Source organism: Trichosurus vulpecula, chromosome 1 (assembly GCF_011100635.1).
Source record: "Trichosurus vulpecula isolate mTriVul1 chromosome 1, mTriVul1.pri, whole genome shotgun sequence".
Classification (NCBI taxonomy): Eukaryota; Metazoa; Chordata; class Mammalia; order Diprotodontia; family Phalangeridae; genus Trichosurus; species Trichosurus vulpecula.
In genome coordinates this window covers 482,852,538-482,880,519 of record NC_050573.1, presented here as the reverse complement: position 1 = coordinate 482,880,519, position 27,982 = coordinate 482,852,538, and the positions used below count along the sequence as shown (strand labels likewise).

The 27,982-nt window shown below is 35.5% G+C and overlaps 1 protein-coding gene across 1 annotated transcript in view; it reads right to left on the bottom strand.

Moving 5' to 3' along the window:
• Positions 1 to 27,982, bottom strand: part of FBXL17 (F-box and leucine rich repeat protein 17) — a 557,672-nt gene that overhangs the window by 188,107 nt on the left and 341,583 nt on the right. Inside the window, exon 7 of the mRNA XM_036736154.1 lies at positions 1,120 to 1,196. Within this exon, the coding sequence (XP_036592049.1) occupies positions 1,120 to 1,196 (77 nt within the window). The remainder of the gene's footprint in view (positions 1 to 1,119; positions 1,197 to 27,982) is intronic.

The window sequence follows — 27,982 nt, the reverse complement described above, 5'->3', positions numbered from 1 at the left end:
ACATGTGAAAGGTCCAGAACACAAATATCATCAGATGTCAAGACAGAGAATTTCGAAGTATTATAACAGTCACAGAAAAGATAAGAGATTTCAGTGGTAACTAATCCCATTTTTCTGAGCTAATTATTCAAAAATACATGAAAACATCACACAGAGGACAGTATCACAGGCCAACTTTTGTAGAGAAGACTAAAATTGTTAACAACAACTGTGGTTAGACTCAGTATCATAGGTCCTGATAATAATTAGCACTATTTCTTAATTCTTAACCAGAAAACTCTTAAGGATGCTAAGGAATAAATCACTGGTGTTTTTCACTTGTAGATGAATTTAATATAACCTTTCAGACATTTACTTTTGTCAATACAAAACAAAATAAAGAATTTTGGGAGGCAGAAAGAGAGTACCAGCTAGTTTAGTTCTCCCACAAATTGTGAAAATTAGGTCTATATCTATGTTCAGGTCAAACATAACAATCTTTGAAAGAAAAGATGGGCTAAAGTTGACAGAAGAGAGAGGGAGACAGAAAGAGAAGTTATTTTAACTTTTTTAATACCCATTGAAATTCTTAGTTTATACCTAGAATAGGATGGTAGTTCTCTCTTAACTCATGTGTCAAAAAAAAGTGCAAAACAATTTATCATTCCCCATTTTCAATGTTAAAAGCAAATAAATCTCCTCTCTTGCATAGAAAACTCCTTCTGGTACAGGCAAAAAATGAAAGTCTGGCATACTAATCAAAAGAGAGGCTTTTAAATCTCTGTATCTGAGATATCAGCAATAACAAACTTAAGCAAATCAAGTCATTCCAGTAATTTCTTATTCATGTTTATTTTATCAACAAATGCAATTTTGTAATTACTCTGGTACTTATTCCCAATGAGTACTGATAGTGACTCACATAAAAAGAAATTTTTTTTGCAGGCAATGTATACATCCATATTTCTTGCACATTTGTCTAGGTTGGATTCATCTTATGTTTTAATGTAAAATTATTTAAAGTTAAAAGGTTTTTATATATTGGTTGATTTATGGGTCTGTGAATGAACTTTAAAAACTCATTTTATATCTTTTTTTTAATCTTGAAAAACGTCAAGGAAAAAATGTCCAATTACATACCATAGTCAGTGATCTTACAAGACACCAAATACAGCTCTTTCAGGTTTTGTCCTTCTTTTGCAATGACCTCCACACACCTGTTAATACACACAAAAAGAGCAAATTATACTAACGTATTTCATGTTAAATTAACAAAGCTTCTACCATCATACATTCTAAGAGGTCAGTTTTTGATGGATGTCATAATTTCTTCTTTAAATAATCATCTTTCAAGTTATTTCAAGAAAATTATTATGTTCATTGCTTCTAAACTCTGTGCATAATCCAATCTCCAAATTAGTAAATTAAGCATATTTGTGACTAATGCATTCTATATTCTAAGAGTTTAAAAAATATTGATTACATTACATTACAATGTAATGTAAATGTAACATTACAATGATTGGTGATATGATAACAGAACATGTAACATCTGTCAACCAATTCATAAGCACTTCTTAAGGTACTACTAAGTGACAGGTATAATGGATATTAAAAAAAAAACATTGCTTGGAGGAATATTAGGAACTTAGAAGGGACTGTGTTTGTCTTTGTATATCCATAGCACTTAGCACAGTGCTTGGGACACAACAGTCCAATAAAGTAAATATGAAAGTGTATGTATGTGTGTGTGTATGTGTGTATACATAGATATAGTAAATACAAAGTAATTTTCAGAATGTAGGAAGTGACTAGCAATTAGGAAGATCAAGAAATGCTTGGCAGAAATGAGGAGTAAAAGTCCCTTCCAGGGAGTTAAGAGAAGGTGGAGGGTACGTGAGCCACAAGGCATGAAAAAGGAATGTTGACTAAAAGAAACATCAAGGAGGCCAGTATGGCTGGAACTCAGAACTGGGAGGAATGTGTAACAATGGAATGTTATGTAATAAGTATGAAAGGTGAGCTAGAATCATTCTTCAATGTCAAAAAGAGGAGCTTTCCAAGGACATCATTGAAAGCATATTATATTCATATATTACAACATATTTCATGCCATATTATATTTTATAATATGAGCCTCATGATAAATACAACTATATATACATATGTACATAGATATATACAAATATAAAAGATAAGATAAATTATATGTTAAGAGTAAAATTATTAATCTTTGTCCAATTATTAATTGTGCAGCTGAGTTGGTTCACCAGGAAATAATTACTATTTTCTATTTTTTAAATTTATCAATATATTTTGTTTCGACACATATTTTCCTACACTGACTCACAAAAATCCCCATAAAATGTACTTTCCCCCCCCATTTTTATTTGCTTGTTTTTGTCTAATAATTTCCAGACAATGTCACTAATATTTTTTTTTAATCTATGGACTCTGTAAGTTAAAAAGTAGCCTTTAGATTATAGGAAAATCCATATGCAAAACAACATTAAAATCTGATTCTATTATCTTATTTTTCTTAAATTCCTTGTTAAAATCTTTGTCTACATAGGTAATTTTTATTATTAGAAATAAAGATATTTATCTATATAGACATATAGATGTATATACATAACATACATATAAGATATAACATTTTTTCTGATTTATTTTAAAATTAAAGATTTTAAGAGATATTTTCTACCCTCAAAGCTCCACCAATACTTAAAGAAAATAAATTATTTTACTTTAAAAATGATTAATAATACCATGTATTTTGTTGTCTTGTCCTTTATATTATTTGAAAAGTCATAATATACCCTGCCATATACATTCTTCACTATGTTAACCTTTATTAATATCTGTTGAACATAGCAAAGAAAAAAGGGTAAAAGGGAAAAAAAGCCATTAACCTTTTCTTCAAAGTAAGGATCAAGTAATTTGATACTGGTGTGTATAATCCATCAAGAATTACTCAGTATCCTTATCTGTCTTTCATGCCTTAAATTTGTTTTCTAACTTATTCAGAATCACAGAATCTAAGAACTTTTAAAATGGCAGAAAATTTAAAACAATTTGTTATTAAAGGTCAAACCATTTATAGAAAGAATATTTTGTAAGAAAACTAAACTGATAAAGAAAATTTTAAAAAATTGGAATGATGAATATTTGAGGTTTTTTAGATATACATAATATACCCTGAACTTAGTAATCTAATAAAAATGACAAACCATTCAATAACTTCTCTAGGAAACAATGCTAAGAGGAGCACAGGACGGACACAATGGAAAGAGGGGCACTTTGGAAGCTAATTCTTCTGTGTTTAATATTCAGTTCAGTTCGATAAATACTCATTAAAAACCTATTATTTGTGAGGCAGCATCTGATAAGTTTAAATTTTCCTCTCCATGGAGCTCTAGGATCAATTCACAAAGGAAAGGAGAGATCAACAAAAGACACACTCCCCCAAATGAAAACTATTGTAGACACTCTATCTAGTATAGAGGGGTCAAACACATGGCAAGCCCTTAACACTCCTAAGTGCAGCCTAAACCATGTAATTAAGAAATATTTAACAAAATAAATAAAAATACAATACAGCATAATGTTAATAAGTGGTTTTCTAAGTTAACATGCAGCAGCAGGGATTCTATTTGTGTTTGATACCACTGATCAAGTGGGTAGCTGGTGGAACAAAGCACTAGGCCTCCAGTCATGAAGATGTGAGTTCAAATGTGACCTCAAATGTGGCCTTACTAGCTGTGCTAACCCTGGGCAAGTAAGTCACTTAAGCTTTGTTTGCCTCACTTTCCTCATCTATAAAATGTGGATAAAAATTGCACCTACCTCCCAGGATTGCTGTGAGGATCAACTGAAATAATCATTGAAAAGAGCTTAGCCTAGTGCCTGGCACACAGTAAGATCTATTTTTTTTTGTGGTTGAGTTATTTTCATTTATGTCTGCCCATTTGGCATTTTCTTGGTAAAGATACTAGAATCATGTTACATACAAGGAACTGAGGCAAACAGGGTTAAATGACTTGCCCAAGATCGCAGGGCTATAAAGTGTCTGAGGCCAGATTTGAATGCACAAAGATGGGTCTTCCTGACTCCAGGCCTGGCACTCTATCTACTGTGCCCTGTTCTTACTGAGTTATTATGTAAGATAAATATAAAAGAATTTTTTTTTTGGGCAGGGCAGTTGGGGTTAAGTGACTTGCCCAAGGTCACACAACCAGTACATGTGTCAAGTGTCTGAGGCCGGATTTGAACTCAGGTCCTCCTGACTCCAGGGCTGGTGCTCTACTGACTGCGCCACCTAGCTGCCCCTATATAAAAGAATTTTTAAAAAATCAAAAGGCAGTATACAGAGGAAAAGAACAAATGCTTAAGCAAAAGAATAATGTCAAGAACTTATATGAACATTATTTTTTAAAAATTTCTTTATTTTAAATAAACATTATTCTAAGACAGCTAAGGTATTCCTAAGGCCAGGTGTTACAAATTTCCACAGTCATCAGGAGGAAACAATGGCTTTGATTAATGAGTAGCAGGCATCTGTCATAAAAAAAAAAGGTAAAGAAAACTCAAGTTTGACTTCACAAGAAATTCCTAAGATTTCTGTTCTGTGTGAAATTCAACTACATAGTGTGATTTATGCCTTTCTGTTTAACATACTACTATTCCTGCTGCTGTTACTACTAATACTACTACTACTACTACTACTACTTCTTTTACTAGCTAGAATTTATATACTGTGCTTTAAGACTGGCAAATTATCAAATTTGATCTTTACAACAACTTTGGGAGGTAGATGCTATCATCCCTATTCCTAGATGAGAAAACTGAAGGAGAGGTAAGCAGTTTGTCCAGGGTCACACAATTAATACGTGTCTGTGGTAGGATTAGATACTACTACTACTACTACTACTACTTCTTTTACTAGCTAGAATTTATATACTGTGCTTTAAGACTGGCAAATTATCAAATTTGATCTTTACAACAACTTTGGGAGGTAGATGCTATCATCCCTATTCCTAGATGAGAAAACTGAAGGAGAGGTAAGCAGTTTGTCCAGGGTCACACAATTAATACGTGTCTGTGGTAGGATTAGAACTCAGGTCTTTCTGAATCCAAGTTAAACATTACTCAGCTGTTTTCTGAGTAACAATCAGTATGCTAGATAGTACCCAGAAGTTTCCTCTTGAGGTATACATGCAAAGAAGAAAAAGCAATATGAAGAATTTGAGCATGACTTAGTTTTAAGTCTGTAATGGTAATCAAGGCAGGATTTTTTGCTGTTCTTCTCTCAAGTGCCTTTGATGAGTCTGTCCTTTGAATGGGCCAGGTAAAGTGGGATCTTTTTTGTTATGGAGTGTTTCACAGCACTAAGACAATTGAGAGTCATTGATTGGAAACAATGTATAGGATGTGGTACTAGTTATTAACTAACTTTCCCACACCCTAAATGGTGAGGCTAGAGCCCTCAGAGTCCTGAACAGGGTATATGTACTGGAAGGTTAGCATTTGACTTTGGGGGTACACTCATTGAAAGAGTGATGAAACTCTGGGCAAGCCATTGAAACAGTGCCCCCCCCCCCAGCTTTGGGAGATAATCCGGATGTTGATGCTTCTCTGGTAACCATGTACTTCTATGGATAGACTGGGTTGTGTTATTTAATCTGTTTATATAATGAAATGCTTGTAATTTCTATTTGTATTTGCCCTGAAGTTCAGGAAGCTGATCTTTTCCTCCTGAACTAAGTGAATGATATATGTATGTTTGATTAAACTGAGATTGTTAACCCCTTAAAGTTGCTTTCCTTAGAAAAGCAGATCAAAGAACCTATGTTGGCAGCCCTTCTTTTACTTTTACTTTTACTTACACAGCCACAGTAGCTGCTAGCGACATTGTTACAAAGTCATACATACATTTTTAGCTCAAGTGTTTGAGGACAAAAAAATCTAACTCCAGGGAATCTGGGTTAAAATCACTGATAAAATACAAAAGAACTACATTTTTAGCAAACGTTATAAGGCTATTTTTTGAGAAGTGGAATTAGAATTGGTTTAGGTGATACTGTCACTACAAATTGGAAGAAATATCACGTACTTTGCTGATAACAGGAACAATTAGGATGTATGTGGTCATTTTAGAGCATAGTGATTAGAAGTGATAGAGGTAACTTTTCTTTCTGAACAAAATTCATTCTTTATGTCACAATGTATTTCCGGTAGGTTTCCAAACCCAGTAAAATTCAGTATTATTACCTATACAACTACTTAGTGTTTTGTAAAGATCTTGCATCAAACTATATTAGAATATTTCTAATGTCACTGCATGTATGACACTTGGAACCAAAAATAACTATATATAATATATATATATACATATATTATATATAATAGATAGATATAAATATATACGTAAGATATAAATTATCTACAATTCTGTAAAATGTTTCATTATAAGATCTTCCATCAGTTTAGGAAGAAGAGAATCATTTTAACAGCAAACTAAAAAATTGGAGATATAACCACACACCAAAAAAAATGATTTCTACAAGTGACTGAGGCAGCCTTAGGTAGATCTAGAGATGAATTTTTAAAATTTGCATTTCTACTAGTCTCCCTAATTGCAGCTAATGCATGGAGCACTTTCAACATTCAATTATTCTTTGGTCCTTTGGGGAGGAAGCATAAATCCTTTAATACTGCATTTGGGATATACAGATTAAGTTCCAGTGTGGCTGCTGAGGTAAATATTTTTATTAATAAATACCATCACTGATGAAAGCCAGAACCATATCCCATAATGGAACTGGTTTTTCACACATCAATTTTCAAATCTGTGAAATGAGGACTTGGACTACATAACTGGTTCAAAATTAAGAACTCACTGAGGAGGGGTTAGCTCCAAATGTTAGGCCTCACCAAAAAAAAGGCAAAGTATTTGCACAAGTAAATGAATTGGTACAGACCCACAGGGATTCCTTGATCCTTGGACTCTTGCATTACCTTAAACCTTGCTCATCTGTTCTGCCCTTTGGAACCTGGCTCTCTATATTTCTATGCCTTGGACTGACCTCCTAACTCTGGCTGCCTCCCTGCTTGGAGTCCCTCAAGAAGCTACTTGTAGACATCATTTAAAACTCTACTTTGGCTTGCTCCCTAGAGTACTGTAGGCAATTCTACCCTGTGCCTACCTCCATGGAGGGCAAGGGGGAATGGTATGCTAGAGTTTACAAATTAATGAGACTAATTCTCAGTCAACAATCACTGTATGTTTGGCACAGTACCAGGCAAAAGGATGAAAATTAAACTTCAACATCCCTGAAAGAATGAAAAAGCTACAGGATCATCATATGGAGTTCTTATATATTCAAAGAATGTCTCAAAGAATGTTATACCTTGAAGGGACCTTCAAGGTCATTTAGTCCAGATTTCTCATCTTAAAGATAATACAACTGAAATGTACAGAGGTTAAATGACCTGTCCAAGTTCACACAGATAATTAGTGGTAGAACAAAGACTAATTTCTAGCTCTTTTGTCTGTAACATTTTAGTTACATATAAAAGTATCACAATTGAGCACTGTACAACGGTAATCATAGTGATCTTTAAAATGAGCCTTGAACATTTTGTAACCCAACTAAACAGCATTCCCTTAGTCAAAGAAATGAGAGTGGTGTGACTAAAAAAGATATTAGAAATCTAGAGACTTTGTATTACATCCCAGCCCTTCCGTTAACTAGTTGTGTGCCTATGGACAAATCACTAAATCTCTCAGTGCTTCTTTTTTCATTTATAGAATAAGGAAGTGAACTGATGATTTTTCAGGTCTTTTCTGTATCTAGTATTTTATGGATATGTCTGACACTCCTGGCTAGCAAAAATCTATGCTATCAAAACAGCGGCTCTCTGTTCATTTCCATTTTGGTGCACATTGACGCAGACATTAATTTTATGGTCATGATCTGGCTAGGCTCTGATATGTTTAACCAAATAATCTTGTTATTATAAACTGTTGATTTTTGGTAGTGTGCAATTCAAAACTCTCTCTCTGATCATAGAAAACATCCAGAAAACATGCTGAAAAACATCCCAATATGATTATTACTAATTTAATTTCGATAACATACCTTCAAAATGCATCTGAAATGTAAGATTTGCAAAACAAAAGTAGATTATTTGTAGCCTATGTACCAAATATACAATTGAATACAATTTTAATATACATTCATATCTCCTTGAAAAAATTCTTAATCGCCTGAGTTATGTGAGGAATAAAGGTTAATGAATCAAGCTGTATATACTTCAAAACTATCAAAGGAATTCAAAAGAACCTTGAATTATAGAAAACAAACTGTCTTCTTTATACATAAAAAAAAATTTATGGTTTTTTTTTTGTCTGCTACTCAAAAGCTGGAACATGACATTAGTGACAATTGAAAGGAACTAATGAGGAAATATGACTACATTGCTTGCAAAAGGAGTGTTCCTAGGAGACCTTGTTACTGTTTGTGAATATTACTTCAAACCCAAAAGAAGCTAATTGGGGCTGCCATCTGATGGTTTGCAGATCTTGCTTTAAAGGATGGTCTCAATCACCTTAGAGGTGTGAAAAGAAATGATGCCATTAGAGAAAGCATTAGTGTATGGCTGGATGAAATTCTAAATGAACACTTTTGCATATGAACAATACATGTATTTTTAAGAAGATATAAGTAAGTGCTGGCTTAGATTGAGAACAAAATGCAGGAAAAAATGCGATGGTACAATCCGGCATTAGTACTGCAGTGAAGATGTCTATGTTGCAGGATGAACGAACACGTTTAAAACACAAACCCAATACAATGGTGACTTTAGTACCAAGAGCTTGTTCTCATTCTTTCCTGAAGCAGGCCAAGCTACCTTAGGTTGAAAATGGAAACAAAGGATGAGAGGAGAGTAAATATTTAGCAAATAAAAAAATGGCAAAGAAACATGGAAATGAAAAATTCAATTCTGTGTGGCAAAGTTATCAAATAACTACTATGAATAATAAATTATTCTTAACTGTTATGGGAGTCACAAGGAAATAAAACCTAATCCTTAGCCTCAAAGAGTTTACAATCTTGAGGGGGAAAGGGGGAGTCAAGATGGACACATATCCAAGTGCTATAAATCAGGACATAATGAGTGCACGGGAGAGCACAGATAAAGTGCAATGGAAGTTCAGAGATTCATGAAGGAGGTGGAACTTTTAAAAGATCTTTTAAGAAGATCTTAAGAAATCCCAGCAAACAAATATAATCTAATTCAGTATAGTAGCAGCTCTACTTCTGGATGATTCAAGTTTTGGTCAGATAAGCATGTTTATATGTCCAGTCTATAGGCATACCTTGCTTTAAGTCAGGTCTACACAACATATTAGCCCATGGGCCAGCTTGCAGCTCGCAGGCCGCCAAAGAATTTCGGGTGGCTCGTGAAAAATGTAGAGGATGTAAAAGAAAGAAAAGATGCAATGAGTGCTTTGTCCTTGTCTTGTTTAACTTGCCTTCCATTAGTCACTACTGTGCCCTTTAGGTAACTTGGTGTGTGCACACACTTTCTCCTGTTTGCCATGTGACCCTTGGCAACCAACCATTGTTAGTCTGTCTCTAAAACCCTATCTGCAGCCGGAAAAAGTTTAGCCTGTTTTGATTTTGGACGCTGTCTACTGCCAAGTTGTGTAGGTCTGCTTTAAGTAACCCCCCATGGGAAAATAAGCATGAATTACTCACTTTATAAGATGCTTTAAATAACAAGTTACCCTGGTACAACAGAAATAAGATTTGATTTACAAAAATCTAGTGTATGTGAAATGTTTAGTAACATAATTTCTTATATCCATAAGAATAGGCTATTACAGTTATTAACGTTACCTTTAAGATGAGTAGTTTATTCATAAATGATAAAGGATAACACTCTCCTAATTAGACTCAATGCCTCCCATCTGTACCTTCTCCAACCCATATTTTATAAGACTGCTAATATAATCTAGAGCAGGGCTATTCAACCTTAGGTTATCTTAGGGCTGCATTAAAATAAAATAATTATTCGAGGGCCGCACCCAGAATAAAAAATACAGTACACTAACAGAAAGTGGGGGAACCCTCGTCATCAAAACGACAGGTGAAGGCTCGAAGTGTGAAAGCAAACACAAAACAACAAAAGCAACAACACCACAGTTAAAAGGTTGGTACATACTGACTAGTCTGCATCGTACTGACGGAACACATCCTACAGACCGATTGAAAATTCCACGCAATATGTTCCATACATAATACTGCTTAAAAACACGAAAGAAAATTACCATCGAGATTATTTATTAGTGATGGAATTAAAAAATCTAATACGCATTCCATGCAAATTATTTTTTCCCTCGTGAAAACCCACAGGCGGGCCACATAAAATCGCACTGCGGGGCAGGCCATATTTTGGACAGCCCAGATCTAGAGTATTCAGGGCTGATAATGGTACTCCTACACCCAAAAACTTTCAGTAGCTCCCTACTGTTTATGAACAAAATACACGCTCTGCAGTATCTTATTCAGTACCCTCAACAATCAGGCTCCAATTTGCCTTTCTAGCCTTACTGTGGGAAAATTAAGATCCAGCCAAAGGCAGGGAGGTGGTGTAGCACAGAGAAAAGTTTACAGGAGGTGACATCAGGAAAGAGTAGATAGAGTTCACATCTTGCACTAGATGCTTATCAATGAGACTGTCAGAAAGTTGCTTCATCACTTTGTTTTCCCTTTTCTCATCTGTCAAATAGTTATTGTACTACGGGTTGGAGAACAGTCTGACATTTTAGGATTTGTATTTCAGAGGGATAAACATTCTTCCCCAGCCCCTGGGGAAAGATGGGAACTATTGTGATCTTTAAGAATGGAGGACCCTAGGAATTGGAATCCACAATCCATGAGGGGACATAAAGCAGGTGGGGCAGAGAAGAGCTCCAAGAAGAGGCAGGGGGAGGGGATCGCAGTCCAGGAAAGCAATCTTAATGAACTTTCAGTTCCCTGAAAGAGACTTGGAACAAAGGATCTGGGTGGAGGCTGCCAGTTGCAATGACTATTAAGACTGAGAAAACCTCTGAAAGTTTACTCTTTCCATATAGTTTCCTTCCAGATAACAGGCCCTATGATATAATATTTTCATTAAAATAAAAATAAAACCTTTTTCTTTATCCTGATTTTTACTATTAGGTTGTGCTAAGCAGAGAAACAGTAGAAGTCTGAGGTTTATTAGGAATATAAAGAATTTAAGTAAGGCAGAGATCTAAACCTCTCAAAGGTTAGGATTTTCCTAACAGAGCTATTATGATTTTATTAATGTATTTTGGTAATACAAACCACCTAAATTAGCAAAAAACAAAAACAAAAACAAACAAAAAAAAAAACAAAAGGTACTCCACAGGGCTCAAGGGGCCATTTTGTCCCTAGGTTAAAACATTTTCAATATCTATAGCAATGGGCTGGTGTAGCTGCTGAACCCAAAGGGAACTCAGAAAAAATTCCAGCCTCCAACATAAAGAGAAGTGGTCAAAGTGTTTAGGCAGTGACCTAAAGGAAAGATATTTCCCAGCACTGGTCCAGTGACAGAAGAAAGGTGTGATCTGAGAGGATTCATCATAACCTTTTTTTTTTCCTGATGGGGACAGGAGTAGAATGTAAGCTTCTTGAGGGTAGAGGCAATTGTCTTTTGCCTCTCTTTGTATCTCCAGCTCTTAGCATGGTGACTGATAAATAATAAGTGCTTAATAATGTTTATTAATTGACTGTTCAGCCAACTGGTTTCACAGAAACACCTGCAGCTTACAGGAGTACATTTATAAAAATTAATTTATCTAGTTCATATAGTTGTTATGAAGGTCAAATGAATTAATGTAAGAAAAATATTTATGCTATGCTATGATGGTGATACCAATTACCTTCATGTACTTTGCGTTTTAGCCAAAATAGGCTACTCCTTATTCCCCAATCTCATTTTGCCCTATGCATTTTTGTTCCCTAACCCTCTGTAGAATGGCCCCTCCTCTCATGCCACAATCTCTACCACTGAAAATCTCTTTCTTTCCTACCTAGGTCAGGTATCGCCTCCTTCATGAACATTTCCTTCATCTCTCCAGATATATTATCTCTGCTTCCTCAGTTCTCTCACAATACTCTGCTTAAACCTCTCCTGAAATTCCTATAACTTGTGTTATCTGCATATTTGTTTTTATTCTCTCTGCTAAAATACAAGCACCTTTGAGGGTAAGGATTTTATCATTTTTGTCTTTGTATCCCATGGTGCATTGCAGATAAGAGGTATTAAATAAACATTTGCCGAATTGAAAAAATTTAAACTTAATTTCAAGAAAACAGTAGGTGTCATTGGGGGATATGGCTTTTTTGGTTTTATTTCATGAAATAGATTTATGTAAGCTTTCTACTTGGTTTCTATTAAAAACTCATTACCAAGTATGTAACTTTTCTTGTAAGTATCTAAAGGTGCTATCATAAAATAGATGTTAACTACAAGTAGCAAGAGAAAGGGTAAGGCTCTCAATTAGAGCACCGAAGAGTTAGTTCAAAGCACGTTTTGAATACACTAAAGGAGCAAAGTCAAGGACTGATATGCAAAGTGTCACAAGCCCTACCAGTTAAAGACAGTCATCTTGGGACATTCATTAAATTTGCATTTGCCAAGTGTTATTCTCTGAAAAGCCAACATCTGATTAGTGAATCTGAGATTAATTTAGGCCCATGTTACTTAAACAGAGGAAAACTAAAGCCCATTTTGTCACACTAGGACATTATAAAAAGTCACAAAATTGGGACAGATTTTTTTTAAAATGAGATGCAGCTTTAGCATCAGACAGGTTTAGACTTTGTAAGGTAAGAGATGACAGCAATCTCCTAATGGTCCCTGAGCAATGCAAAACAGAATCTATCAAGTGTCCTCTTGAATACTTCTAATTTTAAGTTTTGTGGAATCATGGTATATAGTTATAAAAAATGAAAAATTCTCTTGTGGAAAAAGTGATAAATCAACAAAAATTTATTAATTTCTCACTTTTTAATTTCCCTCAGGAAGATCCCAGCAGAATACTAGGTGATGGGACAGACTATGTTCACATACAGGTAAATACAGAATAGATGCAAGATAAGCATGCCCTGATGGGGTGGGGGAAGATTGAGAAGGAGGAAATTAATGACTAGGGAGACTCAGGAAAGGCCTTTTGAAGGAGGTGCCACTTGAACCCAGCCTGGAAGAAAGCTAAGAGTTCCAAGAGAGAGAACTGCAAAGGAAGATAACTACAGAAAGAAGGGACAATTTGTGCAAAGATTTGGAAGCAGGGGATGGAACATTCTTTCTGCGGAATGGGAAGTGTAATCAACTTAGAAAGACAGGTTGCAGCTAAATTCTAAGTAACTAAGTAATAGCAATGTTTTTCTCTAATACTTAAGAACCACTGCCGCAATTTCTCTGTTACAAAAAAAGGGTTTATTCAGACCAAAGGCAAGACTAGTAATATAGGAATAAACATTTCCTTTGAGTTATGTGGAAAGGTGATTTAAGCGCTCAGAAAAAGAGATTGTACTCACAAAATGGGGATACATTTGCCTCTAGTTTTCAGACATCAGCAACATTTATTCATATTGATCTGAATTTCACAAATGGTTGCTTTTTAATTAATTTTTCCTTTTATCATAATTGTATCAATTGATATATTTGAAAGTTAGTGTAATAGAAATGGAAAAATATAAAAACTAATAAAATACAAATTAGATGAACAGAAGATAACTGCAACCTTTTCAAAGCCTAAGTCAATGCCTTAATGCCAGAACATCCAGTATATATAGTTGACACCTCAAGAACAATAATAATGGCTTGCATGTATGTATGCAGTGTTTTGAAATTTACAAAGTATTACAATTTCTATTATTGTCACCATCTTGTAGGTAAGAAAACTGAAGCTCAGAGGCTGAGTGACTTGCTCCCTGCCAAAAATTTAATAATTAGTGCTAGAGATCAGAAAGGAACTCAAGATTTTTTATTACAAGTCTGTTGTTTTTTATAGTTCATTCTCCAAAAGCTCCATGACAATGTGTTCAAAACAAAAATAATAGGGAATTCTGAAAGTCATCATAATCAGAATACAAAATGCAATCAAAAGGATTATATTATTTTATTTAATGAATGTAATTCCTATGATCCTGTATTACCAGATATCCTATGTTGTTGTTAATCTTAGTAGTATTATGGTGATGAGGATACCCTCATAGGAGGAAAAATCATTTCCCTTTCCGCTACACACATTCAAAATTCAACTAAAACTTAAGATAACCACATTTTAGAAAATTGATAAGCTGCTTAACTATGAATTTGCTAAACAAAAATATGAAGTGGAAGGGAGGAAAGATTATTGTTATTTAATTATTAGTTCTAAATATGAACTTTAATTTATAAAGATGGGAGTCTCAAAGAACATTGGAAAGTCAATATTCTAATTTTATAATTTTAATACTGTGAGGCTGAGGAATGACATTAAATCTTTCCTTAAATCCTGATAGGAAAATGTCACTTCTGGAAACAAAGCTCTCACTTCAATAGGTATCATATCTTTCTCAAGCTTCTCTCTCTCACCTTTTTTCTTCTTCCTCCCCCCATCATAGATAGTTTATATGCATACACACATGTATATACACACATACATATAGATGTATACATGTGTACATATATATATATACATTTTGACTTGTTTTTATATAATCCATATTTCCTAATGTGTGTCCCCCTTTCCAGAGAACTATCTCTTCTAACAAAGAGTAAAATGGGGAAAAAAAAAAGTTCAGCAAACTTAACGATCAAGCTGAAAAAGTCTAACATTCTATCTAGTGCATTACATCCACAGACCATAGTCCTCTACCTCTGCAAAAGAGGACAGAAGACTATGACTTCTCATTGCTCTTCTCTGAGATCAAAATTGGTCATTTAATTTCACTGCCTTCAGTTTTGATTGCTTTGTTGTTGTTCTTTTCATTTACACTGCTGGAGTCATTTCATACATTGTTTTCCCGGTTCTTCTTACTTTGCTTTTTTTTCCTTCAGTTCATGTATCTTCCCTGTATTCAATCATACTCCTTTTTTTAATAGTACACCAATATTGATGAACCCTAGTTACATTCATGTCCCACAATGTGTTTAGTCATTCCCCAATCAATGGACATCTTCTTTGTTTCCAGTTCTTTACTACTACAGAAAGTGTTGGTATATTTTAGTGTCTATGGGCTTTTCTTTTTATCATTAACATTGTTAGGGGTAAATTTCTGGGTCAAGAGATCCACATTTTATTCACTTTTTAAGCATAATTTCAAATCCCTCCAACAACAAATATTCCCATCTTTATCATTTTAACCAATTTGCTGGATGTGAGGAAAAACCTCACAGTTGATTTTTTGTTCTGATATTAACTGTGATTTGGAACATTCATTCATATGGTTATTATGAGTTTGTAATTCTTTTGAGAAGTTTGCTTATATCATTTGAGCACTTATCAATTGGACATCAAGCTTACCTTGAACTTACAAGGGCTATAAAATCAGATGACCATTCTGACTCTAAAAATACTAAAAAATGAGATTTCAGAGTTTGTTCATGAAACACTTATGCATTTCCTCCCAAGAGAACCAAAACTATTCTTTGTCGTGACTAATTATCTCTTTAACCTTTGCCCTCTGGAAGTTGTAGTATGCTTCAATACTAGTACTGTGGTGCAGCCAAAGACTGATGTTCCACACAGACCTCCCATGACCTTTGCAGCTGAGGGGTTAATGAAGACAAGATGCCAACAAGAGGATTCCTTCTCATTTGTGAAGAGAAAGAAGAATCTTTTGGGGGAAGGGGGAAGGAAGGGTCAAGATACAGTCTTAGGAGACAGATGCTTTTCTTAAAGACAAAATTTTAAAATCTAAGGGATGACTTTCTGTCAGATACTAGTTCTTAAAATTCAAAAAAAATTATAAATGATTATATTTTAGAAAATTATACAGCAATATTAAAAATTGGTAATTATAAACTTTGGTGAAGAGTATGCTTAATTCATTTTTTAAAAACTTTATAATTAGGTAGCTGAAATGAGATACAAAGGAAAGTGGGCCCTTACTTCCAAATGTTTCCAATATGTGTTAGCATATGTACATTGGATGTTTACACATTCTCTCATTAATTTTTAAGCTTAGCAGTTTTCTGTCCTAATCAAAAACCAATAAATACATATTTACATATAATATTTTACAAAAAATATTCTACAAAACAATTAATGCCTGCAATTACAAGGAGAGATTGAAGTTAGAAGGGTTCTTTATTATTATTATTGTTGTTTTTGGTTTTTTCCTTCCAAAGGGAGGAAAACAGGGTATTTAGATTTAGAAAGAGATGATACTCCATAGGAATCATAAAGAAGAAAAAGGGCAGGCTGAGGAATAAAGTAATTCTGACATTCATTTGGAAAGATGATACGAGAAAGATCACACAAGCCTGATGGATTCTTGCAGACATCATTCTGAATACTTATCAAGATTGAACTGACCCTTATGAGGCTTAAGGATTATTACTTTCCTGCATTCACAGAGTGAGCTCTTCAGAATTCTGGACTATACCTGTCTTACTCCAAGGTCAACAAATCTTAATATCTGAAGTGAAACATACCTTTTAAGATTTTTAAGAAACATCATGTTATTGATATTGGATATATTATATTTAAAAATTAAAATAATCCTTTGCTTTCTGACTTACTTTTTAATCAAGATATTTTAAAAATTATAAAGAAGCACAGAAATTGTTTCTATTAAAATCTACAATATATTTCTACAGGAATCATTTACTATTGCTAACTAGTATTGTTAATATTGGGCAGCTAGGTGCTACAGTGGACAGAGTTCTGGGCTTGGAGTCAGGAAGACTCATTTCTGTGGGTTCAAAATTCAGATACTTATGAGCTGTGTGACCTTGGGTCACCTGTTTGCCTCAGTTTCCTCATCTGTAAAATGAGCTAGAGAAGGAAATGGCAAACCACTCCAGTATCTTTGCCAAGAAAACTGCAAATGGGGTCACAACAAGTAAGACATGACTGAAAAATGATTGAACAACAACAAAAAAGCACTGTTAATGCTCTCATAAAATTTTAATCTTGCCCAATCCCAGTAGAAAGTTGGGCACAATTAATGTATATTTTTATATATGGAATAGAACAAAAATATATTCCCCTTTACTCCTTAAAGTATAACTCATATAAATATGAGTTAGAGACTTTGAAGCAAATGGTATAGCCTTATTCTCCGGCTAGTAAATAAAATTTAATCAAAATTTCTGAGGCAAAGCAACCCATTATATAATTACCAATTTTTTAGTTAAAAATTTTAATAAAACAATTTAACTTACTAACAACTAGTGTCTTAGATCAGTGATGTCAAATCAAATAGAAATAGGGTCACTTAACATAAGGATCCTTTCAAGCTATATACTAATAAAGAAGTCTGCATATTAACATTCATTTTATTTTTATTTACTTTGTTAAATATTTCCCAATCATATTTTAATCTAGTTTGAGGCCTCCCAGAGATTGTGAGGTTACTATTTTGATACCTCTGCCCTAGCCTATTAGATTTGAAAGAGTCTTTAGGGATCATTAAGACCCTGGTTTTGCAGATGAGGGTACTTGGTAAAGAGACTTCACTAAAAAGTCAAACAGCTAGTTAGCTACAGAGACCAAAGATATAGGTTCCCTTATTTCCCACTCTAAAGTTCTTGTCTACATAACATGCTGCCTCCTTATCAGTATTTTTTGCAATGAAATATTTTTTATGATCCAAACAAGATCTGATTTACAACTCTCAATATTTAATCAACATATAATAAATATCTCAAATTCATTAAACAAAGCACTTATACTAGCAGCTTGAGTGCTGAAATTTCATATATTGTGTGGATGTATACACATACATGCATATATACATAAAATATGTTCACTAAAATAAAAAAGGAGTTGTCATTACATGTGTCAAGCTGTATGAAAGAAAAGCACATTTCTTAGTTCACAAGGAAGATAGAAAACTAATGAAAGTGGCATGTAAGGCTGAGAAAAATCTGGAGGTGAGGGTAGGGCAGAAAGTATTACACATTTTCTCATGTAGAAAGTAACGAGATTGTAAATAAGCAATGAGAAAACAGAAGTTCAGTGAGTACCTCTCTGCAGGCAGCACCATGTCTGCCAGTCAGCAAGGATGAGCGACACTTCCCGATCTCAATAGGTTGCTTTATATTATTCTAGACAGTAAATCAAAATGCATGGAACATCTGTAGTACCTTCCCAAATCTGGCATGATTGATTATTATAGTTACCATTCTACACGGATGATCGACAAGCCAGACAGCAAAACAGAGCTTGCAACAAGCATTCTTAATGATAGCAAACTCACTATGTTAAAGTAGCATCCTATGGAAGGTAGGTGGATTGACACATTTGTTTCTCTGCCTCTAAATTAAAAAAAAAATTGCTCACAAAGAGCTAGACTAATAGTGTAGCAATAGGGACAGGATGACTAGTGATCATCCCACGTGCTCTAATGATATCCACAAAATGTCAAGAGGTCTTTCGGCATACAGGGTGAATACTCTGTAAAGGATCTATGTGAGGACAAGGACTAGAATCACATGGGATAAGGAAAAGTAAACAGACCACTGGAAGGACTTGTACCCACGGAAGTGAGATCAGTTCTGTTAAAAGTATTGAAGTGTCTCAGTGCTTTCCTCACAACGGTAAGATAAATAAATATCTATAAGATTATTATTATTCCCATTCTATAGATGAGGAAATAATAATCAGTTTCCTCAAAGTGAAGGGATTTTCTGAAGATCACATACAGGTACTAAAGTCTGGTACCAATACTTGAACCTCCAAGTCCAGGGCTCTTTTCACTATGCTACTCTGTGACGCACTAATACAGTACTGTGATTATCTAAAGAGAGATTTTTGTTGTACCAATATGCATCCTCTCTATTAAGAGGAATGTTAGGTGCATTTTAAAAAAGTCAATTAGTTTTGTGCTCAAATGAGGGTCAAAAAAAAATCCCTTCTTATTGGTGATGGATTTTTAAAAGAAAAAAAACACCTGCCTAATAACTTTGTAGAGCACAAAGGGCAGGCTTGGAAACAACCAGACCCTAGCTATCCTCTGCCAGGTTTTGGACTGATGAGACAAATAAATGTCAATGTGAAAACATCTTTATCATTTAAAAAAAGGTGAAAAATGTTTGAGAGTGATAATATGAACAAGTTGGTGAATCTGATTTCCTCTTAAAAGATTATTAACTAAATTAAAGGAATTAACAGTACACTATAATATAGGTGCCTGTTTAAAAGGATGTTACAACTAAGGTAAAGAATAAAAATCATTCAAATATACATTACACATCACTACTAATAGGGAATAAATTTACTCAAATGTTAGCAACATTTTGTTTCTATACTTAGATTATATATGATGAAGTTTGTATTGTATGGCAAGGTAAACACCTGTCTGGAAGATTCTCCGAATCTACAATCAATCAATGATTGTTGCTATAAAAGGCCGACACTTTACATCAGTGATCAATGTGGATTAAATCTGAAGATGTTTTAAGATCAGTAACAATAATGTTAAATGACTGTTCATGCCTGATGTGTCCACAGCAGGTCTGCAAAAGGGCTGCAATTTCAGAAGTATCCTCGAACATTCCATACCCCTTCCTCAGAGCTCCTGCATAATAATACCAGCATGGGCTTAATTTTAACCTCTGCTTTAGGAAACCAGGGAATAGGAGTTCTTGGTCTCAGTGTTCTCTCTGAGATAAATAGGCATAAGAAGATTGTTCCCATGTATATTCAGATCTTTAAAGTCTTAACCAAACATTCCGTCCCAAGTCCTTTCAATGCATACTTATACAACCAATCTTATACAAATTAATAAACCAGACATGGAATTTAGCTAATTAAAAAGTAGCACATAAATATAAGAGCAATAACATATTCTGTAATAATTGTAAGATTATAGCAGGGCAGCTCAAGGCATTTCTATGTGTTAGTTAAAATGAATCAGACAAAATTCCTGGATTAGTGATGTCTCAGAGATTATAGATCACTTTGCCATGGTCACTCTGAAACTCCTAATTGAAGCCACACCAACAACAGGGTGACACGGCGGGGCGGGAGGCAGGGAGAAGGGTTTTATAATATAGAAATGCAGAATGTTAAATTGTTGTGATATTAACCAAGCTCACACCTCTCTGATTTCAGGATATAGTTCAGTCTGTAAGTCATTTTGATTTATCATCTTCATCCCCACTTATTCAATCAACTTATAATTAATTATAAAAGTTATAGGGAAAAAAGCCTTCTTCAATTATTTCACAAAACTTTCAGGTCTTATGTCACTATCAGCACAATTCGAAGTATTTGTATTACAATTCAAATTTCTGATTTATGGTTGAAAATTAAACCCCTAATTAGTTGTATAAACTATACTGTCCCCAACAATCATCACACCTTTATAACAATCTAGGTTGCTGTCATTTCACTTTACAGACAACAAAGGGTGACCGACAATACATCATGCCCATAAGTAACTGAAAGGAATTGATTGCATTGCTATCCTCGTGATAATCAGCATAATGGGAAGACGATATAATGAGATTTACTTGGAAAGTTTTCCTCAGTAATAATAATAATAGCATTAACAATAACTATAGCTACCATTTAAATAGCACTTAAAGGTTTACAAAGCGCTTTACAAATCTTATTTTATTTAATCCCCACAGATATCTTTAAAAGTAAGTGCTATTATCATCTTCATTTTACAGAAAAGGAAATTGAACCAAAAAGAGGTTTGTGAGTCTCAAGATGAAACAGCTAATAAATATGCAGGGAACTGTCTGAACCTGTCTTTTCTGACTTCGGGTCCACTGTTCAGTAGCTGCCTCAGTAATAAAAATCACAAAAACAGCAATGGAATTATTTTGCTTCACTCGAAGAGTAGACTGGGTTGAAAGGCACTTTGATATAACCTCCTCGTTTTACAAATGAGGAAACTGAGGCTCAGGGAAGACAAGTAATTTGCCCACCAACAGGTAAGGGAGTCAAGGTGGGACTAGAAACTCTGCTAGAATTGCGGCATGAGCCTTCTTTTTTTGTTAGAGCGAAATCTGTACATGAAATAAAAGTCTTTACTGAAACAGCTACAAGCTACTGGTCATCAAATACATTTAAAATAACCATGGTAATGACTGTATGACCAAATCTTATTTTTTAATCATGATTAAATACAGATAGAAAAAAGATAAAACTTAACCCAATAGTGAATTAATTCTTGATTACTACATTGTTAATTCTATTTAGGTTTCACATAAAATTATATATAATCTCAATGATTTGTGCAAAGGAGCAAAACAGTAGTTATTAAAAGATTTCTTTGTAGGTTTCCCTCACAAACAAGATCACAGAAGCTAAAAAATCTTTAAGCATATTCAATTAGGGCTAGAGATCTGTAAAGAGCAATGATGAGCTACTCCTCAAGATTGGGAAGATTTTTATAGAAAGGATTTTTATGGAAAAAACAGGAACACATCTGTTACTGAAAATTACAACTGTACATTGAAATGCTTTTTGAATGTCAAATGAGAGAGGGCTTAGAAGTAATGAATTGAGGTAAAAAGCTGTAAGTTTTAAATTTGGGGTTTTGATCAGAAAAATATCATTACAGGCATACTTTGGAGATAATGCAGGTTTGGTTCAGGATCATTGCAATAGAGCAAATATCGTGATAAAGTGAGACATAAAGTTTTTGGTTTCTCAGTACATATAAAAGCCATGTTTATATGATACTATATTCTATTACAGGTACAATAGTATTATGTCTTTAAAATTGTACATATCTTAATTAAAAAATACTTTGTTGCTAAAAAATGCACTTTTAATTTCCTTCAAGAATTTTCCTTTGCATTCACAACTTGGCTAACCGGTACAAGAGGCCTAACTTTTGGCCTATCTCAGCCTTTGACATGGCTTCCTCACTAAGCTTCATCACTTCTAGCTTTTGATTTAGAGTGAGAGACTTGTAACCCTTCCATTCACCGAAGCACTTAGGGGTCATTGTAGGGTTATTGATTGGCCTAATTTCAGCATTGCTGTTTCTCAGGGAAGAGGGAGCAGGAGGACAGGGAGAGAGAGACTCAGAGCTGCCCAATAGCAGAGCAGTGAGAACACACACGTTTACTGATTAAGTTTGCCATCTCATACGGACATAGTTTGTGATGCCCCAAAACAATTATAATAGTAACATCAAAGATCACAGATCACCATGTTGGATAGAATAATAATGAAAATGTCTGAAATACTGTGAAAATTACCAAAATGTGACCCAGAGACAGGATGTGAGCACAGGCAACTGGAAAAATGACACTGACAGACTTGCTTGACACAGAGTTGCCACAAACCTTCAATGTGTAAAAAAAACCCAAAAACTACAACATCTGTGAAGTGCAATAAAGTGCAATAAATGAGGTACACCTGCATATACAAATTTCACAAAAAAATAAAAGTGAATAATTATTTTGTAGGCATTCTATTAGCTACAGCTACATGTATAATCATATGAAAACATTATGCATTTTAAAAGCCAGCTTGAGATAATAATTAGAAAATTTAGAATCATGTAAAGTTTTTTGTTTCTTTTTTTAATTTATGCTTTACCATTTTAGCAATATTTTCTGAAACATTTAAAGGCAGCTAAGTGATGGTGTGGATAGAGAACTTGTACCTGAGTTCAAACCCAGTCTCAGACACTTACTAGGTATATGATCCATGGCAATTCAGTTAACCTATGTCCACCTCAGTTTCCTGTAATATAAGGGGCATAATAGCACCTACCTCCCAAAACTGTTGTGATAATCAAGTGAGAAAAAAAATCTGTAAAATACTTAGCAAAATTTAAGGTGATATATAAAATGCTAGCTATTATTATTACTATTATTACTTGAAATTCGGAGAATTTTCAAAAGAATTCAATTTTTTTAAAAAGTACAAATTAAACTAGATCATACTTACATAATTAAAAAGTGACGGCTATTTTCATCTTCACTAAGTTCTTCATAGTTGTTTAAGTAGTCTTGTTAAGTAGGGACAATCATAATGAAGGTTTCTCTCCTGGAAACTCATGCTAATTCTTTTAGGCAGGAAGAAATCACTCTTTCAAGGACACATCTGGATCCAAAATTTTAAACACTGCCTTTCAATTTGAAACTGTCCACATGTTTCTTGTAAGAACAATGATTAAGGAAGTTGAATAAATGGAGTAGATCATATGTAGAAATGCTTATTTGCATACAAATAGGTTTATTTAGTGCACATGAAATTAAAGTTCCAATTTTATGATTTTGGGAAAAATATATTTACATGAGGCTGACATATTACAAGGCAACAGAAAGTTGTCTGGCTTCCCAATCCTGTAATTTCTCCTCTGATCAGTTGTAAAATTCAATAAGTACTATTTATTCCAATCTGTGGGGTCAGCCTTCCTCATAGGGAAAGAAAGGTCACCATGTGAACAAAAAAATAGAATTTAGAGTTGCAAGGCAGAAGGAGAGGTGGCAGGATAATAGATTGTGATCAGAAAAGAGAATTTCAGAGTCAATGAACATGGAAGTGATGCATTTGTGGGTCATGGCAAGATCAAGGATGTGACTATCTCTGTGTGTAGATCAGGTGGGGTGGAATGGGTTATGGGATGTGAGCAAGTTGAATAACTGAGGGGTTGGGGTATTTGAGGGAGTACCAATATGTGGGGTAAAGTCACCTAGTATGAGAGCAGGAAATGAGGTGGAAAAGCCTATGAGACAGATACTAAATTCAAAGAGGAAAGAAGGGGAGTCCTGGAGGTCAGTAAACAGCAACTACGGGAATTTGATTGTGGTAAATATAGGTTGAGTGGCCCTCAAAAGGAGGAGTTTACTGAGTGATGGTGGTAGAGAGAGGACCTGGAAGGGGCAATGGGGAACAATGAGTATTCTAATCATCCCAACCAGTGAGCTGGGGAATGTATAAAAGTGTGACCAGTGTGAGAAGGGGAGGCCAGGAAGGTTCTGTCATCAGGAGAGAGTCAAGTCTCAGTAAGAGACAGATGAAGAAAGGACTGGGAAAATAAAAGAATTAAGATGAAAGGAAGTTTGTTGTCTACGGGGCAGCCATGCCAGAGAGCATGGTAGACAGAGTGGGTATCTGTAGAGTGGGGTGAGATAGGTTGAAGTGAATGGGAATAAGGAACTGGGCAGCAGGGAACAGGGACAGGGTTTGAATCATTAGAATGGAAGGATATGGGTTGGGAAATGTTGATAATCATTGAGGAATGGGTTAAATTTTCCATTGTACATAGGCATGTGGTCTCAGGGTGGAGTCTTCTCAGAGCCTTAGACATTTCAGGCAAGGGAACAAGTACTTGGAGCTAATTGAGTTGCTCTAGCCACACTCTCATCCTTTCCCTTTCCCCATCTTGACCCCCTGGGTGAACCAGTTCAAATATCCTTACTGTTTTGCTGATCTTGACTTGTCAAGCCTGAGCCTCTCACTGTTGTCTTTGCTCCTATACTCCTGCTGCCAAACAAAGCTGGATAAAATCACAAAAGGAGGCTAACTGAATCCAATACATATTTATGTTACATAATCTTAGTTGGGCCCTCGCTGCTGCAAGGTAATCAGTTTACACTTCACCAATTAACTCACTATTTAACTCAGCACAGCTGTACCAACTGTTTCATCCTTCTTCAAACCTCTCATGGCTTCCCTTCTCCTACCCTGTCAGTTAAGAACCTTGCATCATAGTTTACAGAAAAAAATCAGGCCAATTTTCAAGAGCACTCTCTTCTTCCCCCCTCACCCACATCACCCGGATGCCTCTATTACTATCTCTTTTCACTTCTGTATCAAATGAGGTGGTCTCTTCCTTGCCAAGGTGAACCCTCTACTTGTATAAGTGATCCCATTCTATCCCATTTTCTCCAGCAAATTATCCCCTCCATCATCCTAAATCTCTCACTTCAATCTTTCTCTGTCTAGTGGCTGCTTCCCTCCTACGGACAAACATGCCCATTTCCCACCGGTCCCCAAAAAGCCCTCACCTGATCCCTACATCGAAGGCAAGGCAATTGGGGTTAAGTGACTTGCCCAAGGTCACACAGCTAGTAAGTGTGTCAAGTGTCTGAGGCCGGATTTGAACTCAGGTCCTTCTGACTCCAGGGCTGGTTCTCTACTCACTTCACCACCTAGCTACCCCTAGTCTCTCATTTTGAAGCCAAATTCTTTGAGAAAGCCACCCTGCTGCAAACTCTCATCACTTCATGACTGGACTATTATAATAGCCTAGAGGTGGGGAACCTGTGGCCTTGAGGCCACATGTGACCTTCTAGATCCTTGAGTGCATCCTTGACTGAATCCAAATTTTACAGAACAAATCATTTTATTAAGGGGATTTGTTTTGTGAAGTTTGGATTTGGTCAAAGGACCACACTTGAGGACCTAGAAGGCCACACGTAGCCTCAAGGCTACAGGTTCCCCACCCCTGTAATAGCCTATTGATTGGTCTGCCCGCCACAAGTCTCTTCCTATTCCAGTCCATCCTCCACTTGCTATCAATGATTTTCCTCAAGTTTAGGTCTGACCTGTTCTCTCTCCATTCCTCCAGCCCAGCCACCAATAAACTCCAGTGCCTCCCTATACCCTCCAAGATAAATATAAAATACTTCATTTGGTGTTCAAAATCCTTCCTAACTTGTCCATCCTTTCTCTCATCGTCTCTCCCCATCTTTCCAGTCTTCTCATACCTTACCACTCTCTCCTCTATCGTGAACTCTGTCATTCAGGAACACTATCTCGCTTGTTGATCATGGTACAAAATACTTCATCTCCTGACTTCAGGCATTTTCACTGACTAGCCCCTGTGCCTGAAATAACTTTGCCCTCATCTCTGCCTCTTTGTTTCCTTCAACTCACAGCTAAACTCCCACCTTTTATAGGAAGCCTTATCAGTCCTCCTTAATTCATTATTTCCAGTTTATCTCAGGTATAGTTTATATGTAAATACACACAGACAGACAGACACACACAACACACACACACACACACAATACAAATGGGCAACTATTTGGGCCCAGAGTTAAATAGGAAGAAGAAAGTGAACAGGATTTCCTTCAGGGAATAAGGAAGTTCCTCAGACTTATCTCAGAAACAGAGTCCCATTGTTTTTATAACAATATTCTACCAAGGCTGTTTTATGGCTGTGAGGCATGAGGTAGAGCAGTTTGTGAAAAACTAAAAATGAGTATCACCCTAAGAAGCACCTGGTGAGTACAGCAGGCAGGCTGTAACATTCAGCAAATGAGCCACTTTGAAGAACAGGAATAAAGGATAAAAGGGAAATATACAAAAGAAAATAGACTGGTCATATAGTGAGAGTGAATAATGAACTACCAGGTGATTTGCCAGACAGCTCTGCTGGTAGTGTCTCAAGAAGTCAGGAGATATCATGTTGGACATTCCCCTGTGGCAAACTCAAGAGAAAGCATGGAAAACAATTGTATAAAATAGGCAGGCATGACTGGGTTGGATTCTGCAACACTAGAAAGAACATCTAAATCAATGAGATTACAAATCCATTTAAACATTTGAGTATGAAGGTAATAGAGTAGTACTGAATAGTAGTACAGTGCTTCTGCAGCCAGAGGCCTAGATAAGATTGCTGAATCTATACTTCTGACACTAGGAAAAGTCTCTTTATCTCTCTCATAAAAAGTATGGGTGTTGGGAGCAGATAATTATTATAAAGTCACTTTCTGCTTTAACATTCCATAATTCAATTCAACTAACATAATCTCTAGATAGCTTGGTTCTGCCCTAATGTATAGACCCTCCATGACTGGGCTCCAAGCTTTTAACCTGGGATCCTAATCTCTACTGCCTGGCATTGCTAGATGACTCTGACTGTTTTGGATCCTATGGCACTGTTCAATACTATTCTCTGGCTTCGGTTTTAATTATTTTATTAATCCGTGTGATAAGCCAGGATTTCCCCCCAATCTACCATGTGGGTTAGGCTAATTCTTTTTTTAAAAGCAAAAGAAAAGGGGCAGCTAGGTGGCCCAGTGAGAAGAGCACCAGCCCTGGAGTCAGGAGGACCTGAGTTCAAATTTGGCCTCAGACACTTGACACATGGACTAGCTGAGTGACCTTGGGCAAGTCACTGAACCCCAACTGCCCTGCCAAAAACAACAACAACAACAACAAAAGAAAAGCAAAAGAAAATATCACGGATATAGCATCTTGATGCCTTCAGGCCATATTGATAAGGCTTTCTGTTTACTTAAGGGCATAAAAATTCTTACCCATCAGAATTGGCTACATGTCTCAAGGCCAAGCAAGTCACCACACCAAACCCCACCTTGCTGACTGGATGCACTTTACATGGAGACAAGGATGGCTGGGAATATCTGAGCTAAGTACTCTACCCTCGTTGAGTACCCTTTCTATGTTATGGCTAATTACGACTCTTTTGATTAACTGTTGAAAAACCTATGACTGTTATATTTCATTCCAATATCATCCTTAAACTACCAACCTGAGTCAAGCCTGGTCTTAACAGTAAAAGCTATTTTTATATAACTGGCTTGAAACTCAGATCACTGACATATTTTGTGTCTCTTCTTGCTCTAGAGCTTCTTGATACTTGCCAAATAACATTGGTCTTTTCTAGCACCACAATTCAAAAGTGTTGATTCTGTGGTGCTCAGTTTTATTTACACTACAACTCTCACAGCCATACATTGCTACTGGAAAAACCATGGCTTTGACTATAGAGACCTTTGTAGGCAAGGCGGTGTCTCTGGATGCTGTCCAGATAAGTCCAAGGAA